The 23102-nt window shown below is 55.3% G+C and overlaps 1 protein-coding gene across 1 annotated transcript; it reads left to right on the top strand.

Moving 5' to 3' along the window:
- The first annotated feature begins 53 nt into the window (after nt 1-53).
- LOC148164033 (voltage-dependent N-type calcium channel subunit alpha-1B-like) lies at nt 54-22228 on the top strand. Its single transcript, XM_088024224.1, is given in 12 exon segments — nt 54-181; nt 6143-6239; nt 9262-9370; nt 15579-15686; nt 16191-16303; nt 17313-17440; nt 18796-18913; nt 19034-19051; nt 19101-19217; nt 20600-20807; nt 21043-21287; nt 21698-22228. Coding segments are annotated over 12 exon segments (1920 nt in total).
- The last annotated feature ends 874 nt before the right edge of the window (nt 22229-23102 follow it).

Below are 23102 nucleotides of genomic sequence, written 5' to 3'. Positions count from 1 at the left end.
AGAGGGCGGGCTGAGGTCTCTCTACGTCACCCCTTCTCCTTCCTGTCCTGCAGATGTTGAACCCCTTTGTGGCCGTGATCATGGACAATTTTGAGTACCTTACACGGGACTCTTCCATCCTAGGGCCTCACCACCTGGATGAGTTCATCCGGGTCTGGGCTGAGTACGACCCGGCCGCGTGGTGAGTGGCCCCCGTGTTCCGTGGTCCTCAGGGTGGTCCGTGCCACGGATCTCGGGACAGGGCTGGGTGGCTTCAGACCTGTGTCATGTGGCACAGGTTTTGTCAAACCCCTTCAGGTTTTGGCGGGGTCCGTAGAGGGTGGTGCCAGGTCCCCTTCTAGGTGGCACACTCCTTCTCATGCCCACAGTGCTCTTACACAGCTCCCTGGGCAGAGAAATGCTCTGTGAGACCCTTAGTCCAGGCTTAGGAGGTTCCAAGGGGTCTGTGAGGCTCAAGTCTCTTGCCAAATGGGAGTGTACTGTCTCCTCACAGGTCTGTCACATGAGGGGCGTGGAGGGCTCAAGGGAGAGGGTGTGGACACAGCAGGAGGGCCTTCCCTTGGGGCCTCACCATCCTCATGAAGCTTGGAGGCCTTCATGGCAGAAATGACATTCTTCCCGCCAATGGGCTCAGGCCTCTCCCTCTCTGCCATCTCCTGGGAACAGGAGCCAACATGCACCTGTGTCCCCAGCCCAGGCTGCAAATAGCGGGCGCTTGGTGAACTTTCACTGAAATTAAAGGAGCTACCAGGAAGGGTCTAGTATGTTGAAGACCCTTTGGTCATGGTGGGAAAGGGTTACTGTGTTGCATTAAGTGAGGGGTAGTTTGTTTCCAGACAGAGCAAGTATGTCATGAGGGGACTGGCTTGCATTAGAAGGGTGTTCCGTGATCCATGGGAGAGTCCTGCACACCCAGGACACATACTCTTATCCTCGGGGCTAGCAAAGCAGCATGGACTCACCATCTGCCCATTTGTTCCTTCATCACTCGCTTCTTCATTTGCTTATTCATTTATTCATTCTCTCAAGCGGATACTTGAGTAGTTATTCAGGGCATGCTCTCTGCAAGGCCAACACAGGACATGGAAGGGCCAAGACACCTGGCTGCTGGGGAAGGCACAGGCCGGCTCATCGCCTCACTCATGGTGAGCGCTCAGCAGACATGAATGTGAATGAACCAAGTGCATCAGTAAACGGATGGGCATCCGTCCCTTCCCACGCTCGAAGGGAATGAGAAGACTGTGAAGATGGAGTGTCTCCACTTCCCACCTCCTCTCTCCGAGGCTCCCAGCCTGCCCGTGTCCCCCTCGCACAGCTCTGTGTTTGGTCACCCCTTGCGTGGTAGAGGCCTGGAGGAGATGGTCAGTGTCGTCGTGGTGAGGACCCTACTGCCCACAGTTTTTCCCTAAATTGGAGCTCAGCAAGGGGATTGCTCCAGAGCTCTCTGACCCTCAAGCCCCTGGGAGCTTGGCTGGGCTCCCCCACCCTCCTCTCATCCAGCCTTCCCGGAGCCCCTACCCCATCATGTGAGGATCCAGAAGATGCTGTATGAGACCCTTCCCAGGCTGGGCAAGTCCTGAAACCACTGGTAGCACCAGCAACCCTAGGGCATTTCCATTCCTGTAGTGTCTCTGGGTGTTTTCCATTGTAGTGAAAACTGAATAATTTTCACGCAGTGCAGAACAAGCATGGATTTATTTATGTTTCATGGTGTAGGTGACCGTTTTTGTGGCCTCGGAGAGTCCTGTCATTTTGCTGATGCGTCAGCACATCGGCCCTGCAGTGCCCAGTGTCATTCTGGGTCAGGGGTAGGTGTGGGTTCTCTGGTCAGGAGGGCCCAGTCAGGTCAGAGAGCAGGAGAGACTCCAAGTGAGGCAGGCTTGAGGCTCATTCTAGGAGGGTCATCTGCACTGTGGTCTCAAGAGATGCTGCTGTTTCTGGGCACATTGTTTCCAGTATATGTGCTGCCAAAGGGAGGACCGGGCACGTTGTTTCTAAAGGGTGTGTTGCAGGGAAGCAGAGATGCTGTATGGGCAGTATGTTCATAGGTGCACGACAAAAGCAAGTCAGTGCAGGCCTGTGAGAGGGGAGGACTTCCCCCCAATCTTTATGAACTGTAGACCCAGGGCTTCCCCTAGTCCAGCCACAGGTGGAGCAGAATTTGGACATACAGGGAATGGACTTGGGCCAGACTGTGGTTTTGTGATGGTGCACAGGGGGCTCAGACTGTTTCCCAAATCCAGAGTTCTGAAAATGGGGCCTCTGGAAGGCAGGGGCCATTGGGAGTGGGGTAAAGAAAGTGCTGTGGAAGAGTAGACAGCAAATATAAGCGTCACCCCAGAGGTGGCATCTGTGAAATAGCACACAAGACCATGGTCCAAAAGTAGCATAAATGTGACCCGCAACTAACACTCAGACTTGCTGCTCCCAAGTGGGCTGGGCTGAAAACATAGCCTGCCTCCAGATGGCAGGGGATAGGGGAAGGCCCAGCAGAGGCAGCTGAGGAGACTGAGTCCTGGGCACAGGACCGAGGGTGCTTTGAGCCCTTCCTAACCTCCGTGGCAGATGTAGGGATGTGGTCCGCTTTATATCCCGGGTGGCCACTCTGCTGTCTCCTCGTTCTTGGAGAGACTTAAAGAACAACAAAACTTTGTGAAATTTCCCAAGCTTTCATATGTGTGTATGGCTCTGTGGGTGTGTGCACAAGTGTACACACGTGTGCGTGTTGCATATGTGCACGGGTGTGTTTGTGTGCACATGTGGCATGCGTACACGCACGTGTGCAGCAGACATACATGTGTGCATGTGCGCACACGCACATGGTTTGTGTGTACACGTACGAGTGTGCACACGTGATTGTGCAAATGTGTGAGTGCGGTGCACGTGTGCACGCGTGTGTGCATGGGTGTACATGCACATGGTTTGTGTGTACGCGTATGAGCGTGCACGCGTGTGTGCAAATGTGAGTGCAGTGCATATGTGCACGTGTGTGTGCTTGTGTGCACGTGTGTGAACATGCAGCAGACATACATGTGTACACGTGCGCACACGCACATGGTTTGTATATATGCGTATGCGCGTGCACACGTGATTGTGTGCAGATATGTGCAGTGCATGTGTGCACGTGTGTGTGAATGCACGTGTGCATGGGTATACACGGGCGTGCATGCTTGTGTGTGCACATGTGTGTGAGCGCAGGTGTGCATGGGTATGCATGTGCACATGTGCGTGCACACATGCCTGCTGTGGGGAGATGAAGAAGGCGTGGGGTTGTTGCTTTATGGTGCCGCCTTCTCCCATCTTCCCCGTTGCCTCACTTGGTGAAGGGTAGAGAGTCGAGAGGAGAATCACAATCACACCTGTAAGCGATCTGTCTACTCATCTTTGTGTTCATCCATCTGTGCAGTCAACATTCCTGAGCATCCGCCGTGTGCTGGGGACCAGGGGTGTGTAGGTGAAGCAAGCACGTGCTCTCGGGATGCTGAGTCCAATGGGACTGTGGGAGAACAGAGGAGCCATAGTGTGAGCCCGGGGTGTTCGAGGAGGGAGAAACCCCATCTGGCCGGTGAGTCAGAGGAGGTGGCATTTGAGCCAAACTGAAGAGGGCAGGATGGATTGAGCTCTAGAGAAGAGGTTGGGGCCGGGGCTGAAGGGAAGGGGGTGTGATTGTGTCTGATGGAGAAGAGAACGCATTGCAAAGGGGCTGGAAGGGCGGCTGGGACAGGTTGAGAAGGTCTTGAAATTTGGGATAAACAAGGAGCTTTGACTTTGCTTTACAGACAGCGAGGACAGTTTTTTGCATTGCAGTGACAGTATGGTGCCCCCACTTTCCATCTGGTGCCGTGTGAGGGATTCGGTGGAAGAGAGGAGATGAGCCAGAGAACAGGCTGTGAATTGGGTTGGGTGATTATTGGGGCTGGGGGCTTCACCATGCTTCCAGACCCTTCGTCATGATCCTTTAGGTCCAGTGAGGTAGCAAGCACCTTGGGTGAGGCCAAAGTGGGGCTTCCTCTTTCTTCCCTCTTTTGCAGAAATGACTTGGAGCTGACTGGACAGAAAAGAGAAATGTCGGTGTTGGCCAGGGTGCCCACCCTGGGACTAGGGGGTCCTTAGCCGGGCCAGCAGACTCCAGGAGATGCAGGAGGTAGAGACGGTCAGGAGAGCCAGGCGTGGGGTCTCCAGAACTCAGGGAGCGAGAGCAGGGGCTGCCAGAGAGGGTGGGCGAACAAGACCCCGGGGGGAGGCGGACCAGTGGTTGCAGTGCGTGCACAGTGGGGGCTTGTGACAGGGGCCAGCACTGGTTCTGTATGGTGTGCCTCCTGCCCGCGTCAGGCTCTGGAAATGGTCTTGGGATTGCCCTGCCTCCTGGGGCTTTCTGAGCCCCAGGATTCCCTGCAGGGAGCTGCCTGTCCAGCCGCCCGGCTCCTCTTCCTGTCGCAGGCTGGGTGGGCGGGCGGGACGGGCTCATCGTGCCTTGGTTGCCATAACCTGTGACATTTCCTTTCCACTTGCCGGGTTCATTGTAAGGATACGTACAGTTTGTTGCGTTGTATTGCGCCACCCGTCGGCTTAGGGAAGAACTGCCCTCGTAGGTTGGCCTACAAGGTTTGCAACTCAGAGCCTCCATGGGACATACCCTTCCCTGCCCGAAATGCAAACACAGCGCACACTCCCTGCCTGGTTTGGGAATGACGACACCTCAGCTCTCTTTCCTCCTGCCCTGCCCCGCCCCGCACTCCAACCTCCTGGACGCTCTGGTGCCCCATCTGATCTCCCGACCCCTCCCGCTGGCTGGGGAGAGGCAGCCTTCTGAGGCGGTGCACACGAAGCTTGCTGGCTGGGCCTGGAGGGCAGGGGTCGGCTGCTGGGTGGGAGCTGGGGGCCAGGCCCTGCCTGTGCCCGAGGAAGCAGCTGTCTTTCTCGGCTTTGCCTCCAGGCTCTGCAGGGTGGGCTAATGGTCAGACAGGCTGGAGGCCAAGGGCCCCAGAGGAGGAGCGCATGGGCACAAGCAGGCCAGGAGGAGCGGCCCCTCCCAGTCTGAAGAGCCTGACAACCGAGGGGCTTCTGGTCCCCGAGGGAGGCGAGGACAGAGGCAGTGGAGGCCCAAAGACGGGCCCTCCTGCTTCACCTCTGGATCGATCCACTCAGCCAAGGCTGGGAACCCTGGGAGGAGGGCCAGGCCCTGGGGCAGCTGTGCCTGCCAGGAAAAAGCTGTCCCCTTTCTCTCCTGGGTGGCCTGAACCCGACCTCGTCTCTAGGACCCCAAGCAGGTCCCATAGGCAGGTGTCCCCAGGGGTGGAGGTGAGGCTGCAGGCCTGGTGGCCTGTCTACCTTGGAAGACAGTCATCGGCCCCCAGACACCTCCCTGGATCCGCAGCCTTGTCCCGTGTGTTGGGGCCAGCCCTGCCCCTGGTGTGGACAGGAGGGTGCAAGAGTGGCTCCAAGCCACACCCCACCCCAGCTGCCCACCACGCCCCTGCCCCCTCCACCCCCCCCCCCATCTCCCATTTCCTGCCCAGCCCTGACTCCCAGCAGCAGCCCCGCCCTGGGCGGCCTAGGGTGTCTCTGGGCTTGGAGCAGGACTCACCGGTCAAGTTTGTCTCTAGAGCCTCGGGGCTCCCCCAGCTCTAGTTTTCTGGCTTGTTGTAGAGTTTTCTCCACTTCTTTAGCCTCTAGGCTAACTTGGAAGCAAATTGAGCGTGACGGAAAGCTATGTTTCTGCCATGGTTCTCAGGCCGGCCTCATCAGTCACGTAATTCTGTCTGCCGGCTCTCCCGGCATGGTGAAGCAGCTCTTCTGATTTGGCATTATCTGTGGTTTCTAAAAGTGTAAAATCAGAAGTTGACAACCCAAAGCCGCCCCGATGCAGCCCTTCCTCATCCCTCCATGTTCATTAGCTCAGATGTCACCCCTGCCCGCTGCCCTGCGTGGGGCTGGAGTGTGGAGGTGAGGCTGGGAGGGGCAAGGAGGGGTCGGGTCAAGCAGAGAAGTCCCTCATTTTACGTATTTTGACTTTTGGCGTGTAATCGGACGCTGGTTAACTGGATCTGTTTTCTTGTCTGCTTCCTCCCCCCACCCCCTCCCGCCGCACCCCTTCCTGTGGACCCCACCCTGCCTCTGCCTCCCTGGGCCGGGTCTCCAGTGGGCGCATCAGTTACAATGACATGTTTGAGATGCTGAAACACATGTCCCCACCCCTGGGGCTGGGGGAGAAATGCCGTGCCCGAGTTGCATACAAGGTAGACCCCGACCCTGCACCCCGAGGCTGGCTGTGCTGGGGCTGGTCTCCCGTCTCCTCTCGGGGCTTGTCCATCTGTCTGTCTGCCGCTCTGCTGTCTCACTGTTTCTTCCTTTTCTCTGCTCCAGCCATGTCCTCTACCTTCCCAGACAGAGGGACACAGATACCATGATGGTGTCTGCACCTGCCCCTTGTGCCCACAGGTCTGCCCCCTCTGAGAGCCCCTGAGAAGCTCAGGAAGACGGAGCCAGAGCCCTCCACCTGCCTTTTTTCCTTTCCTTCTCTTTCCCAGAAATGAGGGGACAGACCACCTTTCAGACAGAAGCTGTTTTTGTTCCGGGCTCAGGACCGCACTCAGCTTCTCTGTCCCATAAGCACCTGATGAGGGTGGAGGTATCCAGCCCTTTGGGTCTGAACCTGGGGTAATAGGGGCCTGCAGGGCCTCTGGCACTTCTGAGGAACCCCCACTCAGCTCCGCACATGCAGAACTTCCCCAGGTCTGGGCTGCTGTCAGCCTGGGGAGGCAGCATCCCCAGGGCTTTGTAAGTTCCACAGCGGGAAGGAGGCGCTGTGGCATTAAGAAGGAAAGGATGCCAGGGAGAGGCGTTCTGCTGTCATTCCTGGGGCTTCAGAGACTGCTGCAGGGTAAGGACAGGTAGTCCCACGCCCCCTCCCTCCATCGCTGAGGAGCCCAGGAGGCTGAGCGGCAAGGAGGGGGTAAACTGAAGGACATCTCCAGGCCTCCCTCCTTGGGGGGCGGGCAGGTCACATGGCCCAGCCCCAAGCCTGCTCCCACCTGCCCCATGTGCCCTTTGGTGTGTAGGCACCTCCCATCCCTCCAGCACCACCCCCCACCCGTCGCGCCACACCGAGAGCCCTGCTGCAGCTCCCATTGCTCCCAGAAAACAGAGCCAGCCCGAGTCGTGCGGCTCCACCAGCATGTGTCTGGAGCCTCTCTGCCACCGCCCTCTCTCTGAGCGAGCTTCCCAGCAGAGCTTTCCTCTCTCTGGTTCTGTCCGTGCTGTCTGTCTCTGTGCTCTCAATCTGGGCCTCCCTCTGTCACCTGGCTCAGCACAGCCTTTGGAAGCTAAGTGGCTCCTTCAGGCCATCGGCAGATGCCTCTGCTGTCCTCCTCAGCCCTCCCCTGCCTGGCATGCATGTTGCGCCTGCCTGAGGCCTGCATGCAAGACTGTAGCTTTGTTCCCAAGGAGGAGAGTTCTGTCCACACTGATACCTGGGGCCAGGCTGGGCATGCAGGGCTCTGATGGGCTAGCCTTTAGGGCCCCTCCCCAGCTGTGCTGGCCAGTTCCAAGGTTCTGGTCATGAATAGACCAGGGGAGGCCTCAGGGTGGGTAGGAATGGATGGGCTTGGGGAGCTGGGGAGGGTCCAGGAGATGCTCAGGGTGCTATGACCAGGAGGTCCTAGGCCCAGGGCAGAGATGCCTGTCTGTTTACCCTGGCCTTGTCCTTCTGCCACTTCCAGAGATCCCTGCCCTTCTAGGGCCTGGACAGGCAGAGGAGAGCCTCTGGTGAAGGTGCCCTGGACAGAGCTCTCTTCTTTTGGAAATCACCTGCTTGCTCCCCCTTCAGGCTGGGACCGGACTCTCTGACTTCCCTAGAGAGGAATCCCTCTGCCTCTCCTCCTGCCATCGGTGCTGGTCTACAGGGACCCTGTGCTCTGGAAAGCCGATTTTCCTGGTGTGCATCACAAAGGTGATGTGTGAGGTCCTGGGACCACGATTCGATGTGCCAGGTGGGGCTTTGCCAGCATTCAGGGGGGCAGAGTCTGGGCTCGTGTCTCTAGCTACCCAGTCTCTACTAGGCCGAGGATTGGATCTAGGGCCCAGACACTGGGGGCAGGGCTGGGGGCCGGGCTGGGGGCCGGGCTGGGGGCCCCCCCGAGAGGGGAAGAGAGGCTGCTCTGTCATGGGATGTGGGCTTGGCAGAGGACAGGCACAACCCGGGGAGGGGCCCTGTGCCCACTTCTCTAGCTCTGTCTTATGGTAGACGACAAGAGAGCGGTGAGAGAAGACAGGTGGGTCACGGTGCCCCTAGGGCTCTACCTGGTCAGCTAGGTGACCTCCCAGGCTGAGACCGTGCCAGACACACCAAGGGTACTTTTCTTCCTGGACACCACCTAAGTTCTCAGAGCCTCAGGCTCTGGGCAGCTGCTGGCTGTACCCGGAGGTCTGTGGTACAGACACACATCTGTCTCCTGCTCTTCTGTCCTTGAAAAATGAGGAGAGAAAAGGGGCTGTTCACCTGATGCGGAAACAGGGAGCAAAGCAGCAGGGCACTGCTCCCAGTCTGGTCCGAAGTACTTTTACTCCTGTGCAATGGCCCTGAGCCTCTCCCTACCAGCCTCCACGCTGGCCCTGTGCAGTACCATCTGTTCTGGGTCCTTCTGACTGGAAGGTGCTGGCTGCCTCTTCCAGGCCCCCTGGCTGGGTGGTAAGAGGCAGAAGCCTTCCTGGGGTGAAGGGATGCCTCACTGGGAGTGGGAGCTCAGAGCTGTGCTCTTGGCTAAGCCGCCCCTTGTCCAGTGCTCCAGGCTGCCGGTGGAGGAGATGACGTTGGGCAGAGCTGTAAGGACAGGGGTCTTCCCTCCTGTCTGTGGGCCATCCCAGGGTGCCTCGCCTCTGTTCTGCAGCCCAGATCCCTCCCTCTTCAGCCCAGGCCCCATGCCCCTTATTCCAGCCTTGGGCAGGGGTCCTTCTGGCTAAGCATGTGCCTGTTCTTTCAGAGGGATCCAGGCTTCTGGCTTGGTGCTATGCTACAGTCTTTACCTGGACTTTGTTTTTCAGCAGCTAGGAGAAGGAGGGACTGCTCCAATGGGGGGGGGGCGGTGGTCCAAGGGTGAGTGCGAATGCTGGCAAAACTCCCAGCCACCCAACTTTGCCTGGGCGCCTGCAGAAGCACCCCTAGGAGGTGAAGCCCAGCCTCTAGGGGCCTCCAGCCCCTTGTAGTCCTGTGGTGGAGGGACCCTGGTAGGCCTGGCCCTGACCTGCTCCCCTTGTCTCTAGCGCCTGGTTCGCATGAACATGCCCATCTCCAATGAGGACATGACCGTCCACTTCACGTCCACGCTGATGGCCCTCATTCGGACTGCACTGGAGATCGAGCTGGCTCCAGGTGAGCAAGGCAGCATCTGGGGAGGGCACCAAGCCAGGACCGGGCGGTCTCACTCCAGAGCCACCCCAGGTGGGTGTGCAGGGAAGGGGGGTGAGGAGGCTTGTCTGGAGGTGACCAAGGACAGCTGCTCATGGCGCCTCTGTTGGGCACTGACCTCATCCCCTGATAACCGCCCTGCCTTTGAGCCTTGTAATGATCCCATTTTCATGTGCGGGAGCTGAGGTGCAGGTTAAATGACCTGTCCAGGTTACCCAGAGCATGGGACGGCAGAGCATAGGTTCACATGAGGTAGCACCCTTCCAGGGTGCAGCGTCTGTGTGCCTTCTGTCCGCTCCCCGTAGTGACCCCGGGCCCTGTCCGGTCCTCTCCTGAGCTGACTGATAGGACTGCATAGCCTGTGCCAAATCTAGGAGAGAATAAACCTCCAGTGTATCCTTTCCACCTTCACCCTCCTGTGAAAATTAGAAAAATTAGAGCCACCAGAGGGGATCTGCACTGTCTCTGCCCCCACACCACCCTCCTGGCCGCACTCGAGCCCTTGAGCTCAGCCATTTCGTTTGTAGCGGATGAGTCGAGGCCAGTCCCGTACCCTGCCCCCCTTGCCCTCTAGGTCCCGTTCTCATCATCTACCCAAAGCTGTCATGCCAGAAATTCTGCACCCTGCTTCTTGCCTGTCAGTTTTTCCTCCCTATTGGATTCTTTGTATCAACTTATAAACAAGCTATGATCTCTCCCGTCTTTAAAAGGTTTTCTTCTCCCTCCATTGGCTTCCCTATGTTTATTCTTCCCCTCCTCGCGACCAACTCCTCGAGAGACTGGTCTGTATTGTCTTTCTGGTCTCTCTTGTCCGGTCTGCAGGTGGGTTTCCACTGCAATGCTGCTGGAGCCACTCTTGCTGAGCTGTTCGGCGACCTCCGTGTACTCGGTCCTCATTTTACCTAATCCACAGCTCAGCCTTTCCTCCGTGGTCGCGTTCGCCCGCGGCTCAGCCCTTCCTCCGTGGCCGTGTCCGCCCGCCCAGGGCTCAGCCTTTCCTCGGTGGTCGCGTCTGCCCGCGGCTCAGCCCTTCCTCCGTGGTCGCGCCCGCCCAGGGCTCAGCATTTCCTCGGTGGTCGCGTCCGCCCGCGGCTCAGCCTTTCCTCGGTGGTCGCGTCCGCCCGCGGCTCAGCCTTTCCTCGGTGGTCGCGTCCGCCCGCGGCTCAGCCCTTCCTCCGTGGTCGCGCCCGCCCAGGGCTCAGCATTTCCTCGGTGGTCGCGTCCGCCCGCGGCTCAGCCTTTCCTCGGTGGTCGCGTCCGCCCGCGGCTCAGCCTTTCCTCCGTGGTTGCGTCCGCCCGCGGCTCAGCCCTTCCTCCGTGGTCCTGTCGTTCTTCTTGAATCCCTTTGATGTTTCCTGTTCTGTTTTCTCATGTCTCCCACCCTCTGAATGTCACTGTGCCCCTCAGACTGTTCCCTTTGCCACGTTTGTCATTCCACCTATTTTCATGGCTCTAAATACTGGGAATTCCAACTTTGTGTTTTTAGTGCAGGCCTCCTCCTGAACTCCAGACCTGCATTCTGCATTCTCATGTGAATTTTTACTGTCTCCACTGGGAGGCCCAGGAAGCATTCCAGAGTTCACTTGGCCAAACTTGATCGCCGCGTGTTCCCCATGATCTTTCCCGTCTCCATCAGGGGAAACTCTGTTCTTCCAGTTAGTCCCTCAAGGCAAAAACCTCTGGAGTCATTCTTACCTCCTCTTTCTTTCTTTCTTTTTTTTAAAATTCTTTTCCCAGTTTTGATCCATATATGATCTCCTGTCATATCTCTTGACTCCACCTTCATAATATACCAGAATATGATCACTTCTATGTCCTCTCCCACTGCTAGCTCCTGGTCCAAGCCCCTCTCTCGCGTCTTGACTCGATTCTTAGAGTAGCTTCAGACTGGTCTGCCTCTGTTCTTGTCTGCCTGCAACAGAACAGCTAGAATGATCATGTTAAAAACCAAAGCAATAAAATTAATAAACCTCTGGCTAGACCAATCAAGAAAAAGAGATAGAAATAACGAATATAAGGAATGAAAGAGAGAACACCACTACAGGTCCTGCTGCCATTAAATGGATAACAAGGAAATTTTATGAACAACTTTCTGTCAATAACTTCAACAACTTAAATGAAATGGAAAAATTCCTTGACACCAAATATCAAGCTCATTCAAGAATGGATAACCTGAGTGGGTTAAAAAAAGGAAGAGAGAATCTGAGTAGCACTATAGTTATTAAAGAAATTAAATTATAGTTAAAAGCCTTCCAACAAAGAAAATCCCCGGCCCAGTTAGCTCCATAGGTGAGGTCCACCAAACATTTAAGGGGGAGATAATACCAGCTCTATATAAACTCTTCCAGAAAATAGAGAAAAAGAGGACATTTCTCGACTTACCATATTGTGCTGACATTGCTCCTACACCAAGATGAGACAAAGACATTATAGGAAAAGAAAGTGACAGGTCAGTATCCCTCATGACTGTAGACACAAAAATATTCCACCCAGTTTTCTCAAACTGAGTCTGGCTGTATATATATCTATTTACTTGATGACAAAAGTAGGGTTTATCCCAGGAATGCAAGTTGAGTTCAAGTATAAAAAATCAATCAATATAATTTAATATATCAAAGAAGTAGAACTATATGATCATCTCAATAGATGCAGAAAAAGCATTTCACAAGAATTCAGTATCCATGATTTTAAAAATTCTGCATAGAGTAGAAACTGAAGGAAGCCCCCTCCATCTGATCAAGGATATCTATGAAAAACCTTCAGCGAATGACACACTTAACAAAGAAAGACTAACCCCTTTTCCCCTAAGATCAAGAACAAAGGAAGGATGTCTGCTGTCACCATTCTTGTTCAACACCATACGTTAGGTCCTAGCCATTGTAATGAGTTAAGAAAAAGAAATAGGCATACCAATTGGAAAGGAAGAAATAAAACTGCCTGTATTCACAACTGACATGATTATCTATGGAGAAAATCTGAAAGACTCTAAGAAAAAGTGAATAAAATGGAGGCATCTACGGGCCAAGGAATGCCAAGGATGGCTGGGAGCCACCAACATCTAGAAACGGGCAAGGAAGAATTCTTCACTAGAACATTTGGAGGAGGCACGGTCATGCTGGACACCTTGATTTTGAGCTTCTGGCCTCCAGAACTGAGATAATAAATTTCTGTTGTTTTAAGCCATTAAAAAAAGTAACTAAAACCATCCCCAAGTATAGAGCAAGGTCACAGAATACAAGGTCAGTGTGCAAGAAGCAAATGTATTTCTATATATTAGCAATTAACAATTGAAATGGGAAAAAGTTCCATTAAAATCACACCAAAAACATGAAGTACTTCTTTGTTGTTGGATAACTCTAAAAAGTATATATGTGAGATCTCTATGTTGCAAATTTCAAAACATTGAAAGAAGCAAAGAAGATCTAAAAATTAAGCACTGCATCATCTTCATGCATTGGAAGATTCCATATTGTCATGATGTCAATTCTTCCCACATTCATCAATAGAATAAATGTTCACCCAATCAAAATCCCAACAGGTTTTTAGGTAGAAATGTACAAACAAATTCTAAAATGTATCTAGAAAAGCAAAAGAACTTGAATAACAAACAATTTTGAAAAGAGAACAAAGAAAACTTACTCTACCTGAATCAAAGACTTTCTATAAAGCACGTCAATTGAGGCGTATCGTGTTGGTGACAGGACAGAGACATGGGTCAGTGGAACACAATAGAGACTCGTACTTACATTGCCAATGGATTTTTGATGAAGTTGTAAAGGCAATTAATGAAGAAAAGATAATTTTTTCAACAAATGGTACTTGAAAAATTTAGACAACTACCCAGAAAAGGGAAAAATCTTGACATTTAGCGTCTTAGTCTGCTAGGGCTGCCAATAACAAAGAACCACAACTGAGTGGCTTAAACACAGAAATTTATTTCTCACAGTCTGGAGGCTGAAAGTCCAAATCAAGGTGCCAGGAAGGTAAGTTTCATTCCTGGGCCTGTTCTCTTGGTTTGTAGGGTGGTCACCTTCTCACTGTGTGCTCACATGGTCTTTCCCTGAGTGCATACAGAGAGTGAACGAATTTTCTGGTGTCTCTTCTCATAAGGACACTAACTCTCTGGGTCAGGGTCCCATCCTTCTGACCTCATTTCACCTAATTGCCTCCTTCTTGGCCTTATACAGTCACAATGAGGGTTCCGGCTTCAGCATGTGAACGGGGGCAGCACACAATTCAGTCCATAGCACATACCTTTTACCTCCTACAAAAATTAACTTGAAATTGATCATAGACATAAATGTAAAATGTAAAATTATAAAACCTCTAGAAGGAAACACAGGAGAGAGATTTTGGCAATTTTGAGTTTGGCAAAGATTTTTGAAGACACAAAAAGCATGAGCCATAAAAGAAAAATTGAAAAATTGAACTTTATCAACATTAAAAACTTTTGCTCTTCAAAAAGACATTTAAGAAAATGAAAAGACAAAGCTAAAGCATTGGTGAAGATATTTTTGAACCATGTATCTGATATAGGATCAGTTTCCAGAATAGATAAAGGTCTGTCACAACTCAGTAATAAGAAAGTAAACAACCTAATAAAAATGGGTAAAGGATTCAAATAGACATGTCACCAAAAAATATATATGGAAGGCAAATAAACACCTATAAAGATGCTCAATATCATTAATCATTAGAGAAATCCAAAATGAAGTCTACGGCCATACCACCCTGAACGCGCCCGATCTCGTCTGATCTCGGAAGCTAAGCAGGGTCGGGCCTGGTTCGTACTTGGATGGGAGAAATCCAAAATGAAGCCATAGTAAGATAACACTACATGGTTATTAATACAGTTAAAGTACTTTTCTAAATGACAATATTAAGTCCTGGTGAGAATGCATAATATGGAATTCTTGTGATCCTAGTTTGGCAGTTCCTTACCGTACGGCCCAGCCAGCCCACTCCCAAGTGGGAAGAAAAGAAAACATACATCTGCACAAAAACCTATATGCAAATGTTCACAGCTTTATTTCATAATCTCCTCAAAATGTAAGCAACTCAAATGCTCACAACTGGTGAATGGATAAACAAATTGGGGTCTATCCATACCACAAGGTAGTACTCTGCAATCAAAAGAAACAGGCTACTTATACACTCAACAACGTGGACTGAATCTCAAAGGCACCACGATGAGTGGAGAAGTCCTACTCAAAAGCCAATACACCCAATGACGTTGTTTGTGGGGCATTCTGGAGAAGGCAAAACAGACCGAGACAGAAAACACACTAGGGATGGGACGGGGTGAGAGGAGGCCAAGGGGTCAGCTACAAAGGGAGCACAGAGGGACTTTGGCAGTGGGGCCATATACCATGACTCGATTGTGGGGTGGATGTGTGGCTTTATGGATTTACCAAAGTTCATAGAATGGGATAACTGAAAAGGGTGGATTTCGTTGTATGTACATTATACCATAGTAAACCTGATGCTAAAAAAAGGTCAGAGTATTTTATCCCTCTGCTTATCACGCTCTGCTGCTTCCTATCTCAACATCTGCTCCCTGCAGCCCGTCACCCCCACCCCCCGCTCAGTGAGCCTTGCCTTCCTGGCTGGTTGTGTGACACACCAAGGCCTTTGCACCCCCTGGTCCTTTTCTGCCTTCGGGGTCTTACACACACACCACCTTCTCATGAGACCTTTCCTGACTACCCTGTCCAAAATTTCAGCCCTCCTAATATTTCTCATCCCTCCCTACTTAAGCTTTTTCTGCACCCAACACACTAGGTTTTGAACTTACTGCCACTTTATTGTTGAGTCAAGCCACATGGTGCCACAAAGGCGGCTCCTTTGCTTTTGTTCCATCACCTAGAATAGTCCCTGGCACGGGAGGGTGCTCTCTTGATAGTTTTGAATGGCTGGACGAACAGCTGGACCGCCACCATATCCCTTCTCCACTCCCAGGGCCCACGCACACAGGCCTCTGTCTCTGCACGTGCCCATCAGGGACGCTCTGACAGACGCCGTGGCCGTGCTTCTCCCCGCTCTGCCCTTTCTCCTGGCACGGTCCTTGCCCCATTTCCCCTCACACCACACCTCTCCCTGCCGGCTCCCCCAGGGGGCCCGTGAGACAGCTCCTAACATCTCTCTTCCCCTCCACACCCTTGTCCTGCCCCAGCCGGCACCAAGCAGCATCAGTGTGATGCAGAGTTGAGGAAGGAGATTTCCTCTGTGTGGGCCAATCTGCCCCAGAAGACCCTGGATTTACTGGTGCCACCCCATAAACGTAAGTGAGGGCAAGAAATTCTCCTTGTTCACCCCTCTTTTGTGTCCCACCCAGAGGCAGAGCCGGGAGGCCTGGGCCAGGGTGACCTCGTCAATAGTCTAGACTTAGTTTCCACCTGCAGGGAGAACGGTCTTACCAGTGGGTGCATAGGGACTGTGGGAAGGGATTCCCTGGGCTTTATTCTGTTGACCACAGTCACCCACGTTCCTGGTGGGGGTGTATACTTAAAAAAATCCAGAGAACAGCAGGGAGACTCCTACAGTTAGAGATGAGGTGCTTAAAGATTAAACCCCACATCCACTTCATTGGGAGGAGATGGAGGGCCCTGTGGAGAGTCAGTACAGCTCCAGAGGACACGTGCTCAGTGTCCACAGATGCAACTTCGGCCAAGCCCTGTGCCCTTCCCTGAGCGTGTCCAGGAGTCCCTGTGGTGGAGGCTGTTCCCTTGCCCCCCCACCTCCCCTTCCTCCTCCACACCCCACCCTCTGTTTTCTCTCCCTCCAGCCGATGAGATGACCGTAGGAAAGGTGTATGCAGCTCTGATGATACTTGACTTCTACAAACAGAACAAGACCCCCAGAGACCAGATTCATCAGGCCACGGGAGGCCTGTCCCAGGTACCGAGTTCCAGGATTTCCAAGAAGTAAACCTCAGACTCTGGCACGCATCAGTTGTTTTGACGGCAGAGGAAACCCACATCCTTCCTGGGGATTGCACGGCGGGAAAAGGAAGATGAGAGGTTCCTACTGTAGCCTCACTCTCCGACCCCAAAGTCAGAAACCCCATACAGCCTGAGTGCTTTCCAACGGCTGGTCTCTTGCTGGTACTGGGGGCCCCCTGACTTGGAGACCTAGTGTTCAGGAGCAGTAGACAAGGGGTGAGGACCTGTTCCCTGGAGATACCACTGTTTTAAGTGTTAGAAGAAAGAAGTTTGAAGAATATTTGAGGAGGTTGTTTGGGGAGGTTCGAGGAGAACCTGATTACCGTGCACATTGGCAGGGACCGGAGAGAATCAAACTGATGGGTCCAGGGTCATGATTTCTTCCACTCATGACTCTGACTGGGCTGGTTTGGGGCCCCATCTTCCTGACGTCATCCTTCAAAGATAACAACTTTCCCACACATGCAGCCAAACCATCAGTGACCATACGTAGACTCTGTCTAGAAAGTTGCCTGGTTCGGAGCTTACAGGGACATTCACCCATCGTGGGATGGGAAGTATCTGATGCCCACACCACATCCCCCATTCCCCTCTCTGTTGCAGACACCCATTAGTGCCCCCCCGCCACCCCCCGAGCCCTGAAATGTCCTTAGAATTCTGCTCAGTCCGGGGTCATGCAGCCTCTACCCATCAATCCAAGTTGATGATGAGATGAAACCTTTTACCATTTTTAATTGGATGAGGTCCCCAGATTTTGTAGGTAGGGATACTGAAGCTCCAAGAAGTAAAATGACTTTCCTGATGTCACTCACAGGCCAGGTTGGGAGTAAGCCCCCGCCTACCTCCTGTGTAGGGCTGGGGCAGGGCAGAAGGAGCACCAACCCATGCTGTGGGGTCAGGCCAGCTTTCTGGCACATCTGTCTGTGCCCTTAGAGCTCTTCCTCTTCCCTGCGTCCCTTCTACAGATGGGCCCTGTGTCCCTGTTCCACCCTCTGAAGGCCACGCTGGAGCAGACACAGCCGGCTGTGCTCCGAGGAGCCCGGGTTTTCCTTCGGCAGAAGAGCTCTGCGTCCCTCAGCAACGGCGGGGCCGTGTCAGTACCTGGCCAGGGTGTGAGGTGCACGGAGGAGGTAGGACTCCTGGTTTCTCCCCCTCCCAGAGGGGCTCCCTGTAGGCTGTGCTGCAGGACATGGAGCCCTCAGGTCCCATCACCACTTTGGGAGACTGGCCTCTCTGTTCCACCCCGTGCCCACCTCCCCCCAAATGGTTCCCCTCAGATGCTGCCTGAAAGCTAGTCCAGGCGGGCTGCTGGAGCGGTCCATGGTGGACTCCAAAGCTAATTCCCAAAACGTTACACGGGTGCCTCTGATGGCACTGAGGTCAGTGGATTTAGACAGTCGGTGGTTCCCACTGTCACCTCCCATTGTGCATGCCCATTTCCCTTTCCAGTGAGGGGCCTCTGCCTCTGCTTCCTCACTGCCCGTTGAGAAATGATTTGTTTCGACCCCATTCTGTTGACGGCCTGTGTGTGTCTAGTCTTCCTAACTCCTCTAAGACATTTTTCCTCAGATCTCCACTCCAGTAGTGATTTCTGAAGCAATTGTATTTTGTAGACAAATTGGTAACGTCCTTGTTACCTAACCCCTAACTCTTGCCACAATAATTCTTGGTAATGAACCACCCAAAACCAAGTGTTGCGAACTAACAGTCACCTATCTGTCTTGTACCGTGTGTCGCTGGGGGGTGGTAGCAGGCAGGCTCCTCTCAGCCACCCCCTCAGGGCCAGCAGGGTCCCAGGTCTGCTAACACCCTTATTGGCTAAAGGAAATCACTGGCTGAGCCCAAAGAGGGGGGACTGTGCTCTGCCTCATCCAGCAAGGGCTAAGGTGTGGGGCCTGGTACCAGACTGGGCACAGCATGCATGTTTAGGGCTCCTGATTTCCTCCTCATCTGTACATGTTTGGATGTTCTTTTCTGCAGCCTGGTTGTGGGTCTTGGACTGTTAATCAGGTAGGTTTTCCTGAGTACTACACTGCCCCTAACGTAGTGGTCAGGGCCTGCTGTGCACCCGCGTAGACAGGATGTCCGCCCTCTGCGTCATGCATGCTCTGCACATGTGGCCTCCCACTACTCCTGGGAGGCCCTGTCTAGGGCCGAGGAACCTGCCGGGTGTCCCTAGACCAGCAAGCGGTGGGCCCAGACCTCCCTCGGACTCATGTCCGGGGCCCTCTCTGCCCATCTGCTCTGAGCCCTGGTACTGGGTCCACATCCCTTGCTGTGTGGCCACTTGAGAGCCTGTACTTGAAGGGCCTCATGCATCTGGGCTGCTTCTCATCCAGAGTAGAAGGGGCCAGTGTAGGTTCCTGGCAGGTTGGAGCCAGGTCCTTGGTGGGCCTTCCAAGGCCCACAGACCTCTGAGCCAACAGCACAATCCTCTCTTCTCTACAGACAAACCCAGGAGAGTGGCATCAAGGAGTCTGTTTCCTGGGGTACTCAGAGGACCCAGGAGGTACCCTATGAGGCAAGGACACCCCTGGAGCGTGGCCACTCTACAGAGATCCCAGTGGTGCAGCCAGGAAACCCGGGGAGGGCTCCCAGGGCTGGGGAGCCAGGCTGGGGATGGGGGATGAGATAAGGATTGGGGTGAGACAGGGATGGTGGGAGATGGCAGGAGTGTGGCGGGGAGCCCAGGATGGGGGGGAAGGTGAGAGTGGGGTGGGGGCCGGTGTGACTGCGGGCTGCTGTGTGCCCAGGCTGTGGACGTCCAGATGCAGAGCATGGCCCTGAGAGGTCCGGACGGGGAGCCCCAACCCGGACTGGAGAGCCAGGGACGCGCGGCCTCCATGCCTCGCCTGGCTGCAGAGACTCAGGTGGGTGGCCTGGGAGGGCCAGGGTCATGGGAGGGTGGGGGCGTGGGGGATGAGGAGTCCTGGCTTGGGGAGGGCTTGTGTCCCGCGTGAGGGCTCCCTACCTGCACGGCGGCCTGGACACTGTCAGCCCTGTTGGGAGCTCCCAGGACGATGGTCTCAAGAGGTGCAGCCAGAGTCCTCGGAGGCCTGCCAGGAATCCCCACCACCCACCGGTGCTCAGCCTCCTGCGGTGGCCCTGGGGCTTCCATCTCCCAGCCCAGTGTCCCTGACCCAGACTCTCCCTCTCTCTAGGACACCCCTCCTCACGCCAGCCTGCATTGCCCCTCCCAGCCCCCCCGCCATGCACACGGTGCCTCACAGCTTGGTCCTCCCTTTCCCCCATCGATGCTCTGGGGAGGACCTGCCCTGTTCTTTTTTTCTTTTAAAGATTTTATTTATTTTATTTGAGAGAGAGAGCACATGAGAGGGGGGAGGGTCAGAGGGAGAAGCAGACTCCCTGCTGAGCCCAATGCGGGACTCGATCCTGGAACTCCAGGGTCATGACCTGAGCCGAAGGCAGTTGCTTAACCAACTGAGCCACCCAGGCGCCCGACCTGCCCTGTTCTTTCTCTGGACTCTGGAGGCGGCACCACCTCCATCCCCTGCTCCTTCGGGGATGCTTTGAGTACCGAGCAGGAAGCTCCAGGGCAAGGGGGCTGTGGGCCCATTCACAAGGACTCAGAGAGGGGCCTGCAGACCTGAGGCTGTGTCAGGGGGCCCTGCTTTCACTTCCTGGGATGGTGAGGGGCTTTAGAGGGGCATTCCTCCAGCCGGGGACCTTCAGTGTTTGCCTGCGGCTGGCTCTGTCCCTGCCTCCTTTTGTGGTTCCTGGTTCTGCACATTCCAAATGACTTCATTCTCTAAACTTGTCTCTGCCTCCCATTGGTGGTGGCTCCCGCCCTCTTCGCCTTCCTGAGCCTGGCCCGCTGGGCGGCCAGCTTGAGGACGCCGAGTGGAGGCTGTGGGTCAGCTCCCCTTGGAGGGCCTCTTTCCGCAGGTCCCGATTTCAGCCCAGGGCAGGAGCCCCATGGCCCTGGCCCAGCAGGGCCATCACACGCAGCCACCCCTCAGGGTTCTCCCAGCCAGGCCCGCAGCCTCCCTCTTCCTGGCATCCTCCCTGTCCCCCAGGGACACTGAGGCCAACAGCTCTCTGGGCCCCGCTGGCAGAGACGGACAGCACCTTGTGCAGCGTGCTCTGGGAGAAAGGGTGGGCCTGGGTGGAGAAGAGCTTTCTGGGGAGAGGGAGGGGCCTGGTGGTTCCTGAACCCCAGGCCTGCAGTGCCGCCCTGGAGCCTGCCCCAGGCCCCTCTCAGACTGTGTGCCAACCCACATCCCACCTGCAGCCGGGCCCCAACGCCAGCCCCATGAAGCGCTCCATCTCCACACTGGCGCCCCAGCGTCCCCACGTGGCTCATCTCTGCAGCGCTGCCCTGGACCGTGCCCCAGCCAGCCAGGCTGCGCCCCATCACCACCACCGCTGCCATCGCCGCAGGGAGAGGAAGCAGAAGTCCTTGGAGAAGGGGCCCAGCCTGTCCGCAGACACAGATGGCGGTGCGTGCGGGGGTCCCTCCTATGGCCAGGGCCTGAGGCATTCCTTTCTGTGCTTCCACCATCCAAACGGCCCTGAGTAGGGGGCTGTGAGGCCCAGGTCTGGGGACCAGGCAGGATCACCCACGCACCTCAGCTCTCCCCCTGGGTCCCCCTGCTGGCCCTGGGGACCGGATCTGGGCTGGGGGTCTGTCTCCCCACCTGGCTCGCTGTTCTGACTTCCCCTCTTCCTGGCCAGCACCCAGCAGTGCTGCAGGGCCAGGCCCACCCCCGGGAGAGGGGCCCACAGGCTGCCGGAGGGAGCGCAGACAGGAGCGGGGCCGGTCCCAAGAGCGGAGGCAACCCTCTTCCTCTTCCTCGGAGAAACAGCGTTTCTACTCCTGTGACCGCTTTGGGGGCCGGGAGCCCTCGCAGCCCAAACCCTCCCTCAGCAGCCACCCCACGTCACCAACAGCTGGGCAGGAGCCAGGACCCCGGAGACCGGTAAGTCAGGACCCCCCTCACTGCCCCTCCTTACGAGCCCCCCCCTCCACCATGCTCCGAATCCTCCTTCATGTCCTGGTTCCCAGGCCCGAGTCTGCGCTCCCCCCCTCCTTGCTCCATTCCTCCCGCACCAGCCCGATCCTCCCCTCCCAACTGCCCTGGAATGGCCTCTGGTCTCCCTTCTCCCTGAGCTGTGCCTGTCCCTTTGTTACCCACTGTTCCCCAACCACCTCCCCAGGCCTACTGGCACCAGCGGCTTTCCCCCCTCCACCACACACCCTACGGGTCCCCTTCCAGGGTGCCTGCCTCTCTCCATGCCTCACCCCCCATCTCTATGGTTCTCACATGCATTGGCCTCTGGTCTGGGACTTTGATTTTTTTTTTTTTTTCTCTGTTCTATTTTCTTGTAGGGTGGTGGTTCAGTGAACGGGAGCCCCTTGTTGTCAACATCCGGTGCTAGCACCCCTGGCCGTGGTGGGCGGAGGCAGCTCCCCCAGACTCCGCTGACCCCCCGTCCCAGTGTCACCTACAAGACGGCCAACTCTTCGCCTGTCCACTTTGCTGGGGCACAGACCAGCCTCCCCACCTTTTCCCCAGGCCGGCTTAGCCGTGGCCTTTCCGAACACAATGCTCTGCTCCAGAGAGACCCCCTCAGCCAGCCCCTGGCCGCCGGCTCTAGGATCAGCTCTGACCCTTACTTGGGGCAGCGTCTGGACAGTGAGGACACTGCCCGCACCCAGCCCGAGGACACGCTTACCTTCGAGGAGGCTGTGGCCACCAACTCAGGCCGCTCCTCCCGGACTTCCTATGTGTCCTCCCTGACCTCCCAGTAGCACCCCCTCCGCCGCGTGCCCAACGGCTACCACTGCACTCTGGGGCTCAGCTCGGGCGGCCGGGTTCGGCATAGCTACCACCACCCCGACCAAGACCACTGGTGCTAGCCGCACCTCTGCCGCGCGCCTGCTCAGTGGGCGCGTTCCAGCCGATGAGTTTTATCATCCACGCTGGACTCCCAGGGATGTGCAGGGGCACCGAGGCAGGGGCAGCAGCCCCTGGGAGGAGGGGCCCCGCCTTTGGGGCCAGCTGGGGGGAGGCCCCGCGGCTCCCCCCCCCCGCCCCCACCTCCTCTTTCACGCTGGACCAATTCCTAAAGCCCTTTCGGAGAGGGACGTGGCTCTCTCTGTCCCCTTGTATGCTGCCTGCCTGGGTCTTGTACCACAGACCCTACACGGGAAGTCGCTGCATGTGCTGAGTGGGACCCTGTCAGTCTGAATCCTGTGTGATGGCTCCCAGCGTCTGGGGGGTGTGCCCGGGGCCACTTTTAGGAGGTCTGGATCTGGTAGAGACCATCCTTTATCCACGTGTGTGGTACGGAGCCAGGCATGTTTACATGCCTGGCCAGATAAGACAGAGTTGATGGTCAACAGCAGTAGCCTCGGGAGCCCGGCCTGTGGCTCCGTGCATTCTTGTCGGCGCCCACAAACACAAACACATCCGGCGTGGCTCTTTGTACCTGAAACAGCAGATGGACACCAGAAATACACTCACACATTCTCTGTCCTCTCCCAGATGCTGTCAACCTTGACAGGGACCAAATCTGGAAAACATTCTTGCTGTTGGTTTTGGTTTTTAATCGAAACACCCTTCCCTCTTTTGTCAATTCCATACACTTGATCTAGAAAGAAGAGGAAAACAGAAAAATGGGGAAGGAAATAGTAACAACTTAAAAAAAAATCCAACCTGTAGGAAGCTCTCAGCTCTTTGGGTGGGTGGGTGGGTGTGTGTGTGTGTGTGTGTGTGTGTGTGTGTGTGTGT

Source organism: Eumetopias jubatus, unplaced genomic scaffold (genome assembly GCF_037043125.1).
Source record: "Eumetopias jubatus isolate StellerSeaLion01/CBP00866 unplaced genomic scaffold, mEumJub1_p1.0 scaffold_6, whole genome shotgun sequence".
In the NCBI taxonomy this organism is placed as follows: domain Eukaryota; kingdom Metazoa; phylum Chordata; class Mammalia; order Carnivora; family Otariidae; genus Eumetopias; species Eumetopias jubatus.
Note: the sequence above shows the minus strand (reverse complement) of the source record. Positions and strands in the feature narration are given on the sequence as shown.